This window comes from Maniola jurtina, chromosome 14 (assembly GCF_905333055.1).
Source record: "Maniola jurtina chromosome 14, ilManJurt1.1, whole genome shotgun sequence".
Classification (NCBI taxonomy): domain Eukaryota; kingdom Metazoa; phylum Arthropoda; class Insecta; order Lepidoptera; family Nymphalidae; genus Maniola; species Maniola jurtina.
The window spans coordinates 6386698-6406089 of NC_060042.1; the positions used below are offsets into that span (position 1 = coordinate 6386698).

Here is a 19392-nt window from a genome sequence, read left to right on the forward strand (position 1 = left end):
TCTATCTTTTTGAGGCAAATAAATGAATGAAATACAGTATAAAATTTTCAGTTATTTATTATTAACGACGTTAACCGATACAGGCGCACACCTACGAAGCCGTCCAGTCCTGCGCAGAGCCTCCCCACGAGGGAGCGGCAGCGGGGGCGGGCGCGGGCGCGGCAGTGCCCCACTCCTCTTGAACCTTTATAAAAAAAAACAATCATTTTGATACTCTGTTTTTAACCAACGACGAACCAATAGGATTATGTAGGTGTATCAAAGAATAGAATGTCGGCCATTTTGAATTTGAAAATGTATCTTTTCTGTAATATCCATACTAATATTATAAATGCGAAAGTGTGTCTGTCTGTCTGTCTGTCTGTCTGCTACGTTTTCACGGCCCAACCGCTGAACCGATTTTGATGAAATTTGGTACAGACATGGGCTACATCCCGGGGAAGGACATAGGCTACTTTTTATCCCGGAAAATCAAAGAGTTCCTGCGGGATTTAAAAAACCGAAATCCAGGCGGGCGAAGCCGCGGGCATCCTCTAGTTATATATAATTCCCTAAGAAAGCTCGAAGCATTTTAAAATATCCTCCAGTCCCAATTTTAGTTGCAGTATGCAGCCAATGTCCACAGATAAGCCATCTGTGCGGGAGATATTAATATTATAGTATAGCAGTGTGCATTCTTTCTTCCTATTCTCATAGTCCGATGGGGCAGATAACCGTCACGATTGTTCAAGTTTAGCTTACGTGCTCTCTGAGGCAAGGACTCCGGGCTAGTACTGAGAATGTCCTTGACAGAAAAACTCAATACGTTTTTACCACACCAGAATGAACCCTGAACGTCTGAAGGTAGCGGCCCGGTGTGCGCGCTCAAGCTACGTGTTACAGTGAGCCAGTGAAACACCGAACCTGCCATCCCTCCTACCTCTGACCCCTCACACCCTACCCGATTGATCTGACATTACACTGTTCGTTAGATGACGCTCTGTAGAATGTGATAAGAAATTGAACAATATCTAGTGACGAGTCCATGACCAGTAAAAGAAAAAAAACAGGTACCTGAGCAGCCCAATCTTCCTGAGCTGGTGGAGGTGCACCGAAAGCGGGAGCTGGTGGAGGAGCGGCATCCTCGGTCCACGAGGTTACGGGCTCCGGAGGCTCGGTCCAGTCCTCGTGCACTGGCGGTGGTGGCACTTCAGCCTTAGCGGGAATGACAGCCTATAAACAAAACAAAATTGAAATTGGGATAGCTGATGAAATGACAGGAATGACAAAACGTGTGAAGCCAACACAGCTCCTTGAAGATGAAAATTGTAAGGAACTGTATGATGAGATTCTGAGCATAGAACGTGTCGTGCATTCACATGTCTGTAATCTCTATGTATGGCCAACCCCTGGGCACATGATTATACCAATGCATTGCGAGAAAATGCTCTTAATTTGACCAATTTGACTTCATGCTGCTTTGACTCTCCATACATTTGGCATCCAGTTGGTATTGTTTTAAACTCCGATTAGAACAGTTTTAAATTTTAAAAAACCAATTTTGTACGGGATGCTTTGTGTTCTTTTATATAAAAAAAGTTGTTTCCAAACCTAGAAACAGATAGCATTCAAGGTGGCTGATTCTGTTATACATAACCTCTAAACTAAACTCCAGGTAATGGTATCTCTGTCCTATTGTTCCCTTTTCCATAGGGAGCATTATGAAATGGGATGGTAATACCTTTAGACCTGTCATTTTAGTTTAAGAAATTGTGTATAGCAGAATTAGCCAAAATATCTTCTTTACATATCAATGAAAGTGTTTAAAAATCTCACCTGTTCTTTGGCCTGTTGCTCTTCCTTCTCACTCTCTTCTGGATCTCTGTAGAAGAACAAGTCAACCACTACATCCCACCTCTGGTCGCGGGCGAGGACTCCCCTCAAACGAAGGACCTCACGTGCGAGAAGCCACCACATCAGACCAATGGAATGGGATGACTGGAATTGAAACAATTTCATAAAATATGATGTTATTTACAAATGATAATACAGAACCATCAGAACACAATCACATATTTTGTTTCACATTAAAAATATTTTTTTAATACACTAGTAAAAGTATCACTAGTTAATTTTCTAATTATCACATAGGAACTTGTTTGTGAATTTGTTAATTTGGCACTGAAATCCTAATCCTATAGAAATGTGAAAGTGTGTGGATGTTTGGATGTTTGTTACTCAATCACACAAAAACTACTGGACAGATTTGGCTGAAATTTGGAATGGAGATAGATTATACCCTGGATTAATACATAGACTACTTTTTATCCCGGTAAATCAAAGAGTTCTCGCTTTTATCCCGGTAAATCAAAGAGTTCCCGCGAGATTTTGAAAAAACGTGAACCACACGGATGAAGTCGCGGGCATCAGCTAGTATTGACTATTGAATAAACGAAAAACTTTAGTGATAAACTGTAATATTCTTTACCTTGGTGTTGCAAGGGATGGCAATGTCAACAAATCTGAGTGGTGAATCAGTGTTGCAGAATGCGATGACTGGAATGTTGACATAGGACGCCTCAGTGATAGGCTGGTGGTCTTGTGCTGGATCCAACACAATCAAGAGACGAGGCTCCCTGAATGCAGCTTGAATCTAGAATATAAATAGAAACTTATTTTAGTAAAGATAAAATAAATAAGAAAAGATAAATATTAAATAAAGTTGTTGTAATCAGAATATGTTGTAATCATTTCTGCATTAAATGCAGTCAGTGGTTCCTTAGTTAAATTTGTCATCATTGAGTAAAAAATTAACATAACTTGTCTATTTCTTGGGGACATAAAGAAATGCAACAATTCGTTTAATGCATTCATAGTGGCATTTTTTCCTACAAGTATCAGTACCATACAAAGAGACATCTATGCACTGTAATTGGGTGCTCTGCAGAAGTGTATGGGCTAAAGCTACCGCTTTGACTAGACTGATGGCAAGCACTGCATGTGTGCAAGACTGTGTATGGAGTACTTTACTCTTATAGTTGTCTTGTTCTTAATAATTATGTGCAGACATGTATATGAATTGAAACAGACTCCACAATAAATTAGTAATAGGTATACCTGATTAGTGAAAGCCCCTGGTGTGAATCGTCCAGCAATAGGTGTGGCACCAGTATGTGCTGCAAACTTCAGTACAGCACGCTGTCCAAATGGACGAGATGAAATGACGAAAACATCTGCAGGATTCTCAATGGCGACCACAGCACGGGCGGCTAACACCAGCTTCTCCCATGTACGGCGCAGGTTGATCACGTGCGTACCATCAGCACGACGCTTGTACACGTAGGTTTCCATCTGATAAAATGTCAAAGAACTTAAAACATGTCACTTGAAAATACTTATAAGTTTTATAAATATAAAATGTGTTTTTCAGGTGGGAGAATTGATCTTCAGGTAATCAGAAAATATAGTGGAACGGATTCTCTTCTCATCATTGATAGTAAACATATTGAAGTAAATTCAGTGTGAATAGGTGCAAGATATAGGTGCAAACTAACCTGGAAATGCACATTTTCCGACCCAAGATGGGTTGTAGCGGCTAGCATTTTAGTTACATCTTCCTCGTTGAGGGTCAACACGTCTAATCCTCCCGACATCGTTGCGTTTATTAGAGTTACGACTAAACCTGGAATAAACGGGCAGTAAGTATTATTTTATTATAATGTTGTGGTTGTGGTCATGTCACATGTGTAAGAAGCACCGAATGTCCCGACATTATTACGAAAAATACATTACATTTGTGATCGCAAACTTAATTGTCGCACAGTATTCATTTTAAAACTACAATAAACACTTGGGATTAACGTAATAATTGATGATTTTAAATAAAACTTACGCGTATAATGCCACTGGGAGACAATTCGACTTTGAAAAGAACGAACTGTCAAGTGTCAGACGCGTCACGGGTCACGTGAAACGTCAGTCAGATTTGACAATGAAATACAGATAGCATAAAACCGGTAGAATTATAATCTGAAAATCGGTATGTGCTATGTAAAGTGGTCATGGGTGACTTTAGAAATATGTTAAACATTATGAGTCGAAATAATGGTAATGGTAGGGCAAGCGGTGCATATCGCATCTACTTTACACCATACAGATTTGTCCGCACCAGTGTGCAGTGGACTATTATAGCAAATTAAGCTTTCGGTTCCTCGTAGAAAGTGTTTATCATTTCAAAATTTTCACCCAATAAGCCCAGCCCAAGAAACGGCGAAAAATAAACCAAAAGGGTTTTTCAAAATTAAGTAATGAAGAAATAAATGAACCCAAAATATATTTTTAAATTCCAATTCAAATTCAAAATATTTTTATTCAATTTGACTTGTACAAGTTCTTTTGAATCGTCAAAAGCATCTACCACTGGTTCGGAATGCCTTCTGATATCTATTGAAAAAATATAAAATACATAATCCTCATGAAAAACTCATGTGGTTAATAAAAAGGCTTTGGTAGAATGAATTAACGAAAAAAAGGTTTTTATTTTAGGTATTTTAAAGACATTTTTTATCGGTGATTGATTTTTTATTATTTAACACTATTAAAGTTATTTGTCACCAGTTCACCACTGTTCAATTTTGAAATTAGCTCAGGATCATGCTTCGAGCAATGGTCATGCCGCATACGGCATGCTATGACCCCATCCGTCTGTAATAACCCTTAAATAAATTAAAATAATACCATTGTAATTTTTGTTATTTTACATCTGGCAACATTCAATAATAAAAAAAATGTCTGTGAATGACTGATGTGTAGCCCAAGATCGGATAAAATTGTTTCGCATTGCGTTTTTAGGCAATAAAACTTTAATTTAATGTCGGTGAATACATGCATTATGATTACTTTATTGCCCTGACCTCGAGTGATGTTATAAAATTGTATACTTTGTGAGTTATTTCGGTAATCAGTGACATTAGAGTGAAGTGCCTAATTTGAACATGGAGGCTATAGCAAAACACGACTTCAATGCAACTGCTGATGATGAACTCAGTTTTAAGAAGAACCAAGTACTCAAAGTAAGTTATCAGCTCGCTAACAACTATTCGTTACACGGCATCCTTAAAGATGACAGGTTCCTTCTAAAATTATTGTTTTTCCAGATACTTAACATGGAGGACGATATGAATTGGTACAGAGCTGAACTAGACGGAAAAGAAGGACTTATTCCTAGTAATTACATTCAAATGAAAAGTCATAGGTGAGTGCAATGTCTTCAACAAACTCATAATGATGAGTTAAGAAACTAATTTCTGTAATAAACTTTGACAGATAGTTTACAAAGTTAATTTTGTTTAAATTCACTGTAAACACATAAAACGGGATAAATCCAAACTATTGTTTATTTTTTACTAGTATTGAACATTTTGCTAATATTTCTAAAACATTTAAATTTAAGTCACATAGACTGCTATTGGTTTTAGATAAAAAAAAAGGTTGGTTGAATTCAATAAGTTTTTTTACTTAAAATTCATGTTAACAATGTGTGTTCTCTTACAGTTGGTATTATGGCAGAATCACAAGGGCAGATGCAGAAAAATTGTTAGCAAATAAACCTGAAGGTGGATTCCTTATAAGGATCAGTGAATCCAGTCCTGGGGACTTCTCATTATCAGTCAAGTAAGCTTATTTACTTAAGATTTTTGTAACATAAAAAGCTGATAACCTCATGACTGAAAACCTCTACAAAATTACTTAGATGCAAGTTGCAATTGTTTTATAAGTCAATGGGAAGTACCTATTGGTACCTATTGGTTTTCTTGACAGATGTGACAGACAGACAACTAAGAGATCCTATAAGGGCTCCTTTTTTCCTTTTGAGGTACAGAACCCTAAAAATTACAAAATTTCATTTGAAAATTTCCTTTAGTGACTCATTATATTTTTGTTAAATTTAAAATTAGTAGTAAGTAATGGAAAGGAGGAAAATAAATCCTAAAATGTCATCAATACTACAGAACATGTCACCTTATGTTAGAATAGCTCTGAGCTGCTTTGGCTAAGACATTTGCTATCTGTAAGACAACAACCCAAAGATATATTCTTGTATATGACATGATTGTCAAAGATATGGTATCTTTATTGGCAAATAGCTTTAACAAATGGTCAAAAATGGTCCAACAGCTTTGGTCCATCCTGACCATATTCGATAGATCAATCTAGCTAGAATCTAAATATGTATATATAAAAAGAAAAGCTGACTGATCTATCAACAGACAGCTCCAACTACTGGACTGATTGGGCTGAAATTCAGCATGCCAGTTTTTGAAAATTCAACCCCTAAGGATAAAGTAGGGGTTTGAAATTTGTGTAGTCCATTTGGATGTAGGCGCGGGGCATATGCTAGTAATACACAAAAGGATAAGGTGACTGACTGACTAAATTGCGGGCATCAGCTAGTGAATCTTAATACAATAAACACAGCAGCTAAGATAGTCTTGGGTTGGAGACTAATGCACACAGCATTGTCGCAACACAGTCGCTGTAAAAGGTTACCTTTCCATTGAAGGAGGGGAGACATGTTCAGCTAATCACTACACGCTTTAATAGCATATTATAATGAGAAACTCATCAATCAATAATCTGATCAGTCTGCTTTACTTGTCTTTGCTCTGCTCTGCTTTGTTGACCTTCATCCATTGCCCCCCCCTAGCTCCCACATCCTTCCAATTTTAATATCCAAACCTTGGCAAGGGCTTCTCCCTCATCAGACTAACAGTAATAATATAATTAATATTCATTGACAATGTTGAGAATAAGAATAGTGCCATGATAGCCTATATTGAGGGTTGGGAGTTCGATCTCGGGCGCGGACCTCTCAATTTTCGAGGATATGTGCATTTTATTTTAAGCAATATAATTACTTGCTTGAATGATGAAGGAAAAATCCTGAGGAAAAATCTGCTTGCCTGAGAGTTCTCCATAATGTGCTCAAGGATGTGTGAAGTCTGCCCATCAGACCAAACAGGGCCAAGCCCTTCTTATTCTGAGAGGAGACCCATACTCAGTAATGAGCCGGTGACAAGTTGAGAATGATAACAATACAATGGTGCTTTTCATTGCTTTTTTCTTTTTAGTAGACCTTCACTTACATTGGTAGATCAGCAGACATGCCACATACCTAGCTAACCCTGTTCCCACGTTTTTACTTTAATGAGCATTGTGCTTCAACTTCATAATGTATTGTATTTTATTTGACTCTCTCAAAAAATGTAGAGAGTAGATAAGCAAACACATTTACACAATACCAATGTAAAAGTTTCAGAAGATTTTCGAAATGAAGCCCATTGATATTTATAATATTTGATTTTTTTCTAGTTGAATTATGTTAGAAAACTGCCTATATTTGCTAAGAACTAAATAGGCGTTGACTGTCGCTTTTTATTTTTCACCCATCGATAATGCCGCATTCAAAACATAAAACAATTACTTAGGTTTCCTCACTCTAGGTCTCTAAACTACCACAGACAAATGATTCATAGATAGATATATAATCATTATTATTAATTATGTACATTTATACATATTTTTTTGAAATTTTGTTTGTCATATTCGCGTTATTAGATTATTTTGTCGTCACGCCGATAAATACGCCTGTGACAAAACGAAACACTAAAACCAACTCAACAAAATCTCATTTATCAATTATGAGCATGTAGGAATTGAGAGACATAGTTGATTTATAATTCATATAACCATCTCATAACCAGTTAAACAAGTGTAAATTAAAAATTTATAACACCCCCGACGATCCAAAGTATTTGAGTTTTCCAAAACATCATTTTCAAATAAATAATTATGTATTTAGCCAACGTCTATCTTGACAGCTTGACATTTGTCTATTGACATAATATTAAGAACCTAACGGTTATCTAACCTTCTTTTCTACAAGAAAACTAGAAAAGAGCTGATAACTCTTAAACGGCTGAACCAATTTTTTTGGATTATAGCTAAGAACACACTCGATCAAGCCACCTTTCAAACAAAAAAAAAGTAAATTAAAATCGGTTCATTCGTTTAGGCGCTACGATGCCACAGACAGATACACAGATACACAGATACACAGACACACAGATACACAGATACACACGTCAAACTTATAACACCCCTCTTTTTGGGTCGAGGGTTAAAAATAAGGGGCATTTTCCGTCCTTGCACTGAGTATTAAAAATAAGACAAGTGTAAATTAAAAATTTATAACACCCCCGACGATCCAAAGTATTTGAGTTTTCCAAAACATCATTTTCAAATAAATAATTATGTATTTAGGCAACGTCCATCTTGACAGCTTGACATTTGTCTATTGACATAATATTATGAACCTAACGGTTATCAAACCTTCTTTTCTACAAGAAAACTAGAAAAGAGCTGATAACTCTTAAACGGCTGAACCAATTTTTTTAGATTATAGCTAAGAACACTCTCTATCAGGCCACCTTTCAAACAAAAAAAACTAAATTAAAATCGGTTCATTCGTTTAGGCGCTACAATGCCACAGACAGATACACAGATACACAGACACACAGATACACAGATACACACGTCAAACTTATAACACCCCTCTTTTTGGGTCGAGGGTTAAAAATAAGGGGCATTTTCCGTCCTTGCACTGAGTATTAAAAATAAGACAAGTGTAAATTAAAAATTTATAACACCCCCGACGATCCAAAGTATTTGAGTTTTCCAAAACATCATTTTCAAATAAATAATTATGTATTTAGGCAACGTCCATCTTGACAGCTTGACATTTGTCTATTGACATAATATTATGAACCTAACGGTTATCAAACCTTCTTTTCTACAAGAAAACTAGAAAAGAGCTGATAACTCTTAAACGGCTGAACCAATTTTTTTAGATTATAGCTAAGAACACTCTCTATCAGGCCACCTTTCAAACAAAAAAAACTAAATTAAAATCGGTTCATTCGTTTAGGCGCTACAATGCCACAGACAGATACACAGATACACACGTCAAACTTATAACACCCCTCTTTTTGGGTCGGGGGTTAAAAATTAGTTCTGAGTTCTGACTGAAAGGGTGATCAACCTTTTTCTTTTCCCAGCAGTGCGCCGCGTCGCAGACAATTCTATTGGCCGTTAAATTAGCAGATAAAAAGTTGACGTCTACACTTCGATGTATGACTCACACCAATTTGTTGTTATTGGGAGATTGGGAGTTGATGGCAGAAAAAATCTAATCATTAGCTCGCGTACCAGAAGTCAATATTAGGAGCTTTGTTTATAAAAGTTGCTAAAATCGATTTGTGGCATAAAACAGGTGCTTCTGCGATTTTTACGTAAACAGGAAAAATTAACAGCTGAATTATATCAAATGCCCGCGTCTTTAACTTTATCCAGAATGCTTAAGGATACTTCCATATAAATCTTAGCTAGGCTTTAAGTATCTGCGTTAATGAGTCGTTAACTGTTGCTTTAGAATTTTTCGTATGTTTATCAGGTTATCATAAACGAGTTTCGGTTCCCCAGAAAAACTTAAATCTGGGGATATTAAGGTTTCTCACAATGAAGCATACCTAATACATACTAAACACTGACAGACTACAAACCTTTTCCAATGATTTTCATCATAAAGCTCGATAGCTATTATAGATATCATTCGGCAACATATGAGCTTTTTAATAAGCTTCAGGAAGCTTAGCATTTTCGCGTAGTGAATCACCAAGGTTTGCAATTTTGAGAGCAGTATTTTCTTCATACAATTTTCTCGGTACGACAACCCGTTCGGTATCGCGCTACGTGAATCAGCCTACGTGAGAGCTGAAACCAGTTTTCGTCTATCGGTGATTCATACGTAATTTTGCTTTACCAGTATAGATTTATGTAGAGGCCTAAAATTTATATTATTAAAAATTGGTTAAGTGTGAGTCGCAATCAGACACGAAGGGTTTCGTACGATCGTACAAGAAATAACTTTTTTAATTTTCATGGCGGCCATTTTTAAATCCATACTAATATTATAAATGCGAAAGTGTGTCTGTCTGTCTGTCTGCTACTAATAAAAATACACATTCTGTGAAAATTTCAACGCTCTACCTGTTACGGTTGACGAGATACAGCCCGCTAACAGACGGACGGACGGACGGGTGGACAGCGGAGGCTTAGTAATTAGGCTTAGGCCCTTCGGGTACGTAACCCTTAAAAGCACATTGGCTAGACCCAGACACTGACAATGGAACAACAAACTTTCAACATAATTATTGCCTAGAAGGTAGGAGTGGTGCTAATGGGCAAATTAATGATACCTTTATACAAATTACTTTTGGTACGCACCGATCTACACTTTAAAAGTATGAAACTTATCCGAATAAAGTACAAGTATAACACATTCGAATTTATGAACTGTAGATATGGACTTTCCCTTTAGAGAATTCAATCAAAAACATTCAAATGATAATGTTAAGATTTGGAGTAACCATTTATGTCACAGTTAAGGTTAGTACGTCATATCCGTATATATTATAAATTGTGGGCGAAACGTGGGCGATGATTGAGGTTTTTTTTAATTAAATCGTTAATCATTTTCAATGACACATCAATCGCGGTTCACTCAATACTCACTGAACTTTTTTAGGAAAATGCTTTAAACGATTCTAGGAAAAGGCAAAGGTTATGGGGTCACTCTGCTCTTTGAGATTCCAAAAAATAGTGTTTTCCATAACATTCATTCAGACAGACAAGACCTGCTGTGCCATGTTACTGAATCTAATATAAAAGTCAAGAGCCAACAACAGCTGATAAATGAGCGTAGAAATCCAAACAATGTGCGTAAAATTGTAAATATTGTACACATTGTTTCGATAACTTGTACGATGTACGTTTAGTTTACTATACATCTTAAGAGGGCGAGGGGTCTCTCCGTCACTCGCTTCATACAAACGTAGTTCCAATTTCATTTGAATATTAAGCAACCAAAGTCCATGAAATTTTGCAGACATATTCTAGAAACTAATATCTATGTCTGTGTTTTGCCAGATTTCTGTTAATATATTCGGTTTCAAAGTTACGCGGTCTTAAAAATTCACATACAAATCTTTGAGCCCCTGTAATTTTAAAACTACATATTTTTAGAAAAATCTAAAAACCACAGGCACATATATTAGTTTCTAGAATATGTCTGCAAAATTTCATAGACTTTGGTTGCATAATATTAAAATGAAATTGGAACTACGATTGTATAGAGCAAGTGACGGAGAGAGCCCTGTTAAGCGGCGTTCCAGCGTTATTTCTGCGCACAAACAAATCACGCTGGATAATCTATTCTCGGTCTACGGTCAGCACATACCAATGAAATGTCTTCAGTTAAAAACACGATGGTTGCGACTGCCTTGCGTTTACTCTTTTATTTGCTGGATATATTTGGTATAATAAATTGGAGATTGGATGTTTTCGTTTTTTTGTATAATATTAAATGCAGTAATTTTTGACTGGCCAATACAATATCTATGTAAGGATCAAGGAGTAAGGATGTGAATTTATCAATAGAATATGCGTGAATCGTGAGTCTAAAAAAAGAACATGTTTTCATTTCACTAACTCGTTGTATTGCGGTTGCGGTTTTTATTTAATGTACTCGTATCTCAGACACTGGACAATCTGTCTATATAATAACTTCACTTGGTACCTATTTAAAGACTATTAATGCAGACAATTTTTTTAGGGTTCCATACCTCAAAAGGAAAAACCCTTATAGGATCACTTTGTTGTCCGTCAGTCTGCCTATCTGTATGTCCTGTCTGTCAAGAAAACCTGTAGGGTACTTCCCGTTGACCTAGGATCATGAAATTTGGCAGGTAGATAGGTCGTATGGCACAAGTAAAGAAAAATCCAAAAACCGTGTATTTGTGGTTACATCACACATAAAAAAAATATTAAAATGTGTTCACAAAAAAGTTAATTCTCTAAATTACATTTAAATGGCGGCGTTATCAACTTGCAGAGTTTTACATAAAGGGGTTAGGTAGGTATATCTAATACGATGGTACGGAACCCTTCGTATGCGAGTCCGACATGCACTTGACCTTTATTTATTTATAGACTAGCGCTTGGCTAGGCTGCAATCAGATTATAATGTAATGTAATGTTAACGATGTTTAATTTTTATGATGTATTTATTTGCTGCCTCCAGATGTCCTGACGGCGTACAACACTTCAAGGTACTCCGGGACGCGTCAAGCAAATTCTTCCTGTGGGTGGTCAAATTCAACTCGCTAAACGAACTCGTCGACTACCATCGCACGGCCTCCGTTAGCCGCCTACAAGACGTGAAACTCAGAGATGTGGTGCCAGAAGAGGTAAGTCTGAACTAAAGCATCTCTTATCTAAGTAGTATGATATAGTGCGGCAAAACAAGTAGTCCAATCCAAACAAAAGGAGTATGACTGTGTATTGTACAAAGACGTACCTCAGTCGGACTTGTGTATTAATCCTTATTCTTATGACCTGTGCAAAATGATATTGCAACTTCGTATTGGATTACTTTTTTATAAAAATAGCGAGCAAACGAGTAGGCGGGTCACCAGATGTTAAGTGATTACCGACATTGCAGCACCAGAGAAACCGCACCTTTCAGGAATTTTTGCGTGCATTATACACTCATTTTAGGAATTCTTGATTGTTGTTGTCCAATTTTAGCATATAACTCCCCCCCCCCCCCCCCTTATCATTCATCGTTTCGTCTTCAAATGACATTAAACAAATTATAGTATCGTTACTGTTGCTCTACTAGTTTTAAAACAACATTAAAAAACTTGATTCCCGAAATAATACTCTTTCCTTTCTACTTCGAGGTTGCTTTCACTTTCATTGAGAGCTTTTCCCATGATTGTTTTAAGTCTATTGCTACCTACTTAATTATCACCAAGTCTGACATTATAAATTGTAATTATTGCATCACCAAGTTCAGAGTTGTATGTATGATTTGAGATAGTTTTAGATCAACTATAGGCCACCAATATGGTAAAAAATAAATTCTTTTAGCTGCTTTTTCCCATAAAAACTTTATTTTAAGGAAAGTAATAAGGCATAACTGATTTATTTTTCTAAGAACAAATACCTATATTTAATATTTCATTACAGCTCAAAATTCTGTTTTGTTCGAATTAATGACTTAATTATTATTAACTAGAGGATGCCCGCGACTTCGTTCGCGTGGATGTAGGTTTTCGAAGATCCCGTAGAAACTGTTTGGTTTTCCGGGATAAAAAGTTGTCTATGTCAATAACATGGACGCAAGCTACCTCGGTACCAAATTTCATACAAATCGGTTGAGCGGATGGGTCTGTAGGAATCCTGTGGGAACTCTTTGATTTTCCGGGATAAAAAGTAGCCTATGTCCGTGCCCCGGGATATAATCTAACTCTTTACCAAAAGTCAGAATCGACAGTCTGTAGCAGACAGACAGACACACTTTCGCATTTATAATATTAGTATGGATTATACTAGTTACTGTGACCTCCGGCAGGTTAAATTGCGATCTCAGCTGACACGAGTTAATTACGTTTGATCACAGCAGTTGATTCATTATCTCAGCCCCGTCTATTCAGTTAGTCTAATCTGAAACGCCTCTGCTATACTTAATTACATCCGTTATATTTATAATGAGAATTTTGTATTTTAATTACCTACTTCTCGTTATTTTATTCTCGTTGTTAGTTATTTATTATTGTTATATTTATTGTTTTCCTCCCGATCCCGACATGTAAGCCGTGGCAAGCAAATCCTACTCTACCAGCTAAGACGTAACCGCCAAGCGATTTAGCGTTTCGTGTAGAAACCTATAAGGGGTAGAGTTTTAATAAAACTGCCATACCCCTTCCAAGTTAGCCCGCTTCCTTCTTAGACTCCGTCATCACTTCCCACCAGATGATATTCCAGACAAGGGCTTACTTGTAATCACTACCCATATAAATGCGAAAGTGTCTTTGTTTGTTAGTTTGTTCTACAACCACCTCGCAACCGAGAAACGGATCGAAGTGATCTTTTACATGGGTATAGTTAAAAGCCTGGAGAGTGGCATAGTCTACTTTTTATCCTGGAATATCAAATAGTTCCCACGGGCTTTTTGAACACTTAAATCCACGCGGATGAAGTCGCGGGCAACAGCTAGTGGAATAATAAAATTGAGAAAATGCTATTAGAATATAGATAGATCACATTAGTTAGGAATTCCGTTTTAATTTTCTATATTAATTATTACACTAAAATTACGCACTTAAGCAATAGCTAAGCTAGAAATAAAATAGATAAACGCTGTGCCCAAACTGTTATCCACAGCATTTAACACTAACTTCAATATCTGCCATTTGCCATGCCGTTTGCACGAAAATAATTTTAACTTTCTACTTGCCAATTCTAATTGGACTACACAAGATTCAAATATTGGTAAAATCAAAATACCATAGAACAAACATAAATAGAAACTAAAGATATAAAGGAATTTAATTATTTCTAATGAAAAAAAAATCTCTACCAATTAAAATATCCTGTTTCCAAATTCATTAAAAACTTGTTTTAGACATACATTTCTTGATTTCTACAAATGAGTCTATTGATTCATTATTTATTTTAACTCTCGATTAATATGCGCAAACTGCAGCGCGATTGCGTAGCCTACTGAGATCGTATATGACTCAATAAGCTAAATGTAAGGATTTTATTAAAATTAAAGCTTCTTTAAGTATACTAAAAAGAACTAAAAAATTAGTCATAAAAAACAAAAATAAGTTCAAACACGATTATCCTATCATATCCCATTATAAAGTTCCAGTGCCTACGTTCCATTTCCGTCATCAGATTCTTATCATTATTATATTTTTTTAAAGAACTCATGAGAATTGAGAACAAAGTAATTATTTCCAAATTCTAATGTCCTGCTATATTATGCCATCATAGAGTTCCAATATCCACCATACATTAAAAAAAATATTCACCTACCACCTCCATGATCAGTGACCCTCGGACAATTGTAATTTGAAGTAGTCGAAACCCCAATTAACGATTTCGATAAATTAACAACATACGAAGTCAAAATAAAAAGCTTTTAATGATCACACTAATATTATAAAGGCGAAAGTTTGTATGTGTGTGTGTGTGTGTGTATGTTTGTTACTCCTTCACGCAAAAACTACTGGACGGATTTGGCTGAAATTTAGAATGGAGATAGATAATATCCTGGATTAGCACATAGGCTACTTTTAATCCCGGAAAATTAAAGAGTTCCCACGGGATTTCAAAAAACCTAAATCCACGCGGGCGAAGTCGCGGGCATCGGCTAGTATATAATAAAAATAAAAGCCACTTCGTGCTAATTCAGTTGTTCATAAAAATAAACAATTTAACAATATTACCACTTGTCACATTATTCTAAGGGCCCGTTTCACAACTTCCAGTTAAATTTTATCTAACGAATAAAGAAGTAATGACAGTTTTTGTAATGTATTTATTATACAAAGTTTATTTGACGTTTGTGAAACAGGCCATGAGAAAAAAAATTAAACTAATTTGTAGTTTGCAGTTTGTGAACTATTTAATAAATAAGTATTAGTTGTACTTTTACGGTATGATTCAATCACGCGCATATAGGTCATTCCGATTTCTCATAAATTATTCTTTCAAATTAACTCACATCATACGGTATTAAATTGGTTAGAAGGCAATTGCGGTTAAATTGGGGTGAAGTTCCCGACCAATTTCCGTCGGCTCCAATTTACAGGTTCAATATTTTATTATCCCTGATAACCGCACGGTTGTGTGAATACCGTGAAACAATGATAAAGAAGCGAAAATAACTCGGTCAGCATGCACTCTGACTGTGTTCCTATAATCTCTGGTTACTAAGCAAATATATACGCAGTCGTGACTATCGAATACTAATTCTTTGATCAAGTATTTATAATCTATTTATAACGATTCTTGGTTAGATCAATGAAGCAACCATTCTACTTCTTCTTTCTACTAGATCGAGTTTGCAGATCTGATTGTTAAGATAATAATTGTTGTTTTATTTTTTTTATTTACCACAACAAATTTTATACTTATATGGGTTCTTAACATCCTTAAGCTTTCTCAACTTGGTCTAGGTGCTGCACATTACTCTATATATTCAATTCAAATTTCTTTATTGCGAATATAGGTGAACAGTGAAATGTTACAACAACAAAAAAAGTACAGCTAAATATATAATACAACTATTACAACTATTATGTGGATGAGACAAAAATCATTTCAAATAAAATACATAGAATAATTAACAGCATGTTTGTGTGTAATCACTAATCAGGATTGGAAATTATTTACACACACACATTATGCACATTATGCAAATAAAGAATTTCTATTTTAATACGTTACGTACCTACTTCCGCATACTTTCTTGATGGTATTACATCCGTATTCACAAACGTTGCTATGAGGTTTCATAGTGCGCTCGAACGCACAGTGTAGGTTCCACCAATCAGATTACTGTATCACGTCAATTTACAATGATCCGATTGGTGGAACCTACACTATGCGTTCGAGCGCAGTGTGAGACCTCATATGATTGTGAACACGGCTGAGCCTTATCCACCCCGTTTGGTATGTATTTTACAACCATGTTGATAATGTCAATATTAATTTCCAATATGTCTTACGTTTTCCAGATGTTGGTGCAAGCGCTGTACGACTTCACACCTCAAGAGGCCGGCGAGCTGGAGTTCAGGCGCGGTGACGTCATCACCGTCACCGACCGCTCCGACCAGCATTGGTGGCAGGTGAGTGACGTTACGTTCTTACGGATAAACCTGCTAGACACTCTTGAAACGGTATTTGTTCTTTAATACCAGAACTACTTGTCGCAAATTATGAGCAACATGAACAAAAATATAATTCGAAAGAACATATTATTATTTCTTCCAAAGCAATGTGAGTTAAACTGTGGCGCAAATATGTCTTCTTTTACAACAATTCAAAGATGGGTCACTACTCGGTGACCACCAGCGCGGCGAAAATCTCACGCTTCTTTAATATTTCTTAGTAATTCTGATTTCTTTGGTTTGCCCTATGTAAGAATTCCGCAGAATTGAAAATTAGACTATTATGTGTGAATGAGACGAAATAATTAGTGCTGCTTCGCTTAGATTCGTTTCTTTATTGGCATACGTGTCATGACTAAATTCTGTTGTACTCTCTATAAACTGACATCTAAATCTAGTCCCATCCTATTCCACAGAGAGTATTATAAAATGGACAGCAATACATTTAGACTTGTTATAGTAGCCGGCAGGAAATATTGTAGAAAAACCTTTAGAAAGAGATATCGGCTTCGTAGAGCGTTGTCTCTGTCACTCACACATATGTGACGTTTTGCCGGTCTCAACGACAGAGACGACGTTCTGCGAAACTGCTATCTCTTTCTAAAGGTCGATGTACAATATTTCCTGCCGGGTACTATATTTTACTTGAGTTTAGACTTTAGAGGTTGTATAAAACAGAATGAGGTACAGTAAATGTTTAATTTCAGGGGGAGATAGCGCACCGCCGCGGGCTGTTCCCGGCGTCGTACGTGACCGCGTACCACTCATAGTGCCCGCGCGCCCCGCCCGCCGCCCGCCCCGCCCGCCCCGCCCGCTCCTGACACCCACCCTGATCCAACTCCCCCGCGTACAATCCGGTAACCTTATATTCACTTATTATTACATTATGACGATTAACGATTATATCATATAGCAATAATTTACAAAACGAACCGCAATCGAGACGACGCCGCCGAGACAGTCTAATTTTTATGTGATGTTTGACGTGTTTTATGGTGCTTAATGTCCTACAGCTGATTGATGTTATGGTTAAGTGGCCGCGTTAGCTAGTCGCGAGTGAGACACCAAGTTTGCCAGTACAAAAAATATATTCCTGCCGCATCCCCCAATTTTTCATCATGTTTGTGACGAATTTATTTTATTTGTAATCGTGACAATTCGACGGACGAACGTTATTATCGTCCGCTTATACGTGCCAGAATATTATTTTAGAGGTTTTTTTTTTAATATATGCTTAGTAATAAAGGATACGAAAGGGGTCAACCGGTATATCGATATCGCTGATATTCCCTGAAATAGATTTCAAAACGATGTGATTTTTTTTAAGTATGACGAATATTTATCCCTTATTAGTGTATAATGCTCATTTTTTTAAATATTTACCATTTTACTTGTTAGTTAAGTGATAGTTTTAAGTTCCTTTGATTTTACTATCATCATATTCGCTATACGAGTATATAATCTGGTACGGTAGTCATATAGTATACCCATATGAATCGTAGCGTCCTCCTCTAAAGCTTAGCTCTCCTTAGTCGTAGGCCCACATCGACGATTTGTGTGGCGCACAAAGCGAAAAGATACAAAATTATATATATTTTATAATCAGTGATCGTTTTTATATTGGAAATGTTTTGAAAGAACGAATGTACAGATGAGTAATACAACGTTTACGATCCATTACATTGTGCTTAATAAAAAGGCTTTTGATGTGTTTATTTGAATGGAATTTGTTACCCGTTTTAGTGTTTTACAAATATCACAAGCGAAGTGTCGTGAATAATACAATTGTTTGACATAATAATATTAGGACGGCGTAGTCGTAACTACGAACACTAATCAGAGAATCTTACCTTGGAAGCGTTCGCACCGTGGCACCAGAGTGTCAGTGTACTTAGTTAGCGTTTAACAATTATAGTCAAGACTTTGGAATTAACAACTTTGAGTGCTCGTTAATCCAATGTAGATATTTATTTTTGTTATTGTAATGTACCCAAAAATTGCTATATTTATCGAAATATAATAGAATTTTAATCGTATTTGAAAATTAATAAAAAAAAATTGTAGGGCGTCAATAATAATATTTCTAATTGGAAAGTAATTTTTAATGAGAGTTGTTCCCTTTCAGCAAAGCATTTAACTGTGTGTATTGTAGAAATAAGTTGGTATCGCAACGCACATGTGATGTTCTCGACCCGTGGAGTCGGTAGAGCCATTCGCCCGCGCGCTTCTCGCTGTGACAGTTAGCGTTTGAAAGCATGAATAATATGAATACATGAGATAACGGAAGTGCTATAATCTATAATAATCAAATATTTAAATAGTTAAGTTATGATTCTCCAATATTGTGGAAGATGTATAATATTTTTTACTAATAAATTTAATATTGTACTTTCGGTGTTTTACTTGTCACACTTACAGCCTTTTTAATGAACTTTTCTCCCACTTGCTGGGAAATTACTTCATTATTTAAAAAAAAAATGAGAACTCGCCATTTTAACTCAGTGTCAACTGTCATACCAAAAGTACGGTTAACCTTTAAAATAAGGAC

General features: G+C 36.2%; 2 protein-coding genes and 1 long non-coding RNA gene across 4 annotated transcripts in view; 2 read left to right on the forward strand and 1 right to left on the reverse strand.

The window, feature by feature from the left end:
* LOC123871934 overlaps nucleotides 1-19392 on the forward strand; it is a 218907-nt gene that overhangs the window by 151091 nt on the left and 48424 nt on the right. The gene's annotated exons all lie outside the window — the stretch shown is intronic.
* On the reverse strand, nucleotides 42-3969 carry LOC123871927 (40S ribosomal protein SA). Of its 2 annotated transcripts, none has more exons than XM_045915986.1 (7): nucleotides 3872-3969; nucleotides 3534-3661; nucleotides 3097-3330; nucleotides 2468-2632; nucleotides 1816-1977; nucleotides 1054-1212; nucleotides 42-184 (listed from the first exon to the last, which is right to left on the reverse strand). In XM_045915986.1, the coding sequence occupies exons 2-7, from the start codon at nucleotides 3630-3632 to the stop codon at nucleotides 92-94; spliced, it is 912 nt and encodes a 303-aa protein (XP_045771942.1). In that variant the 5' UTR covers nucleotides 3633-3661; nucleotides 3872-3969; the 3' UTR covers nucleotides 42-91. The 2 variants fall into 2 exon arrangements, with proteins under 2 accessions (XP_045771942.1, XP_045771943.1); XM_045915987.1 differs by lacking the exon at nucleotides 3872-3969 and adding an exon at nucleotides 3772-3790.
* On the forward strand, nucleotides 4743-19232 carry LOC123871930 (growth factor receptor-bound protein 2). The gene is made up of 6 exons (XM_045915990.1): nucleotides 4743-5051; nucleotides 5136-5233; nucleotides 5533-5652; nucleotides 12179-12344; nucleotides 16692-16802; nucleotides 17552-19232. Exons 1-6 carry the CDS (start codon nucleotides 4974-4976, stop codon nucleotides 17612-17614), a joined length of 636 nt encoding a protein of 211 aa, XP_045771946.1. The 5' UTR covers nucleotides 4743-4973; the 3' UTR covers nucleotides 17615-19232.

What these genes read in the sequence shown, in the direction of transcription:
- LOC123871930 (XM_045915990.1), top strand. Translation starts at nt 4,974, where the DNA reads ATGGAGGCTATAGCAAAACACGACTTCAATGCAACTGCTGATGATGAA. An exon ending in GACTTCTCATTATCAGTCAA is followed by an intron (nt 5,653 to 12,178) that starts GTAAGCTTATTT and finishes TGCTGCCTCCAG; the next exon opens with ATGTCCTGACGGCGTACAAC. An exon ending in CCGACCAGCATTGGTGGCAG is followed by an intron (nt 16,803 to 17,551) that starts GTGAGTGACGTT and finishes GTTTAATTTCAG; the next exon opens with GGGGAGATAGCGCACCGCCG.
- LOC123871927 (XM_045915986.1), bottom strand. Translation starts at nt 3,632, where the DNA reads ATGTCGGGAGGATTAGACGTGTTGACCCTCAACGAGGAAGATGTAACT. An exon ending in CAGGGGCTTTCACTAATCAG is followed by an intron (nt 2,633 to 3,096) that starts GTATACCTATTA and finishes TTTATATTCTAG; the next exon opens with ATTCAAGCTGCATTCAGGGA. An exon ending in AGCAACAGGCCAAAGAACAG is followed by an intron (nt 1,213 to 1,815) that starts GTGAGATTTTTA and finishes TTTTGTTTATAG; the next exon opens with GCTGTCATTCCCGCTAAGGC.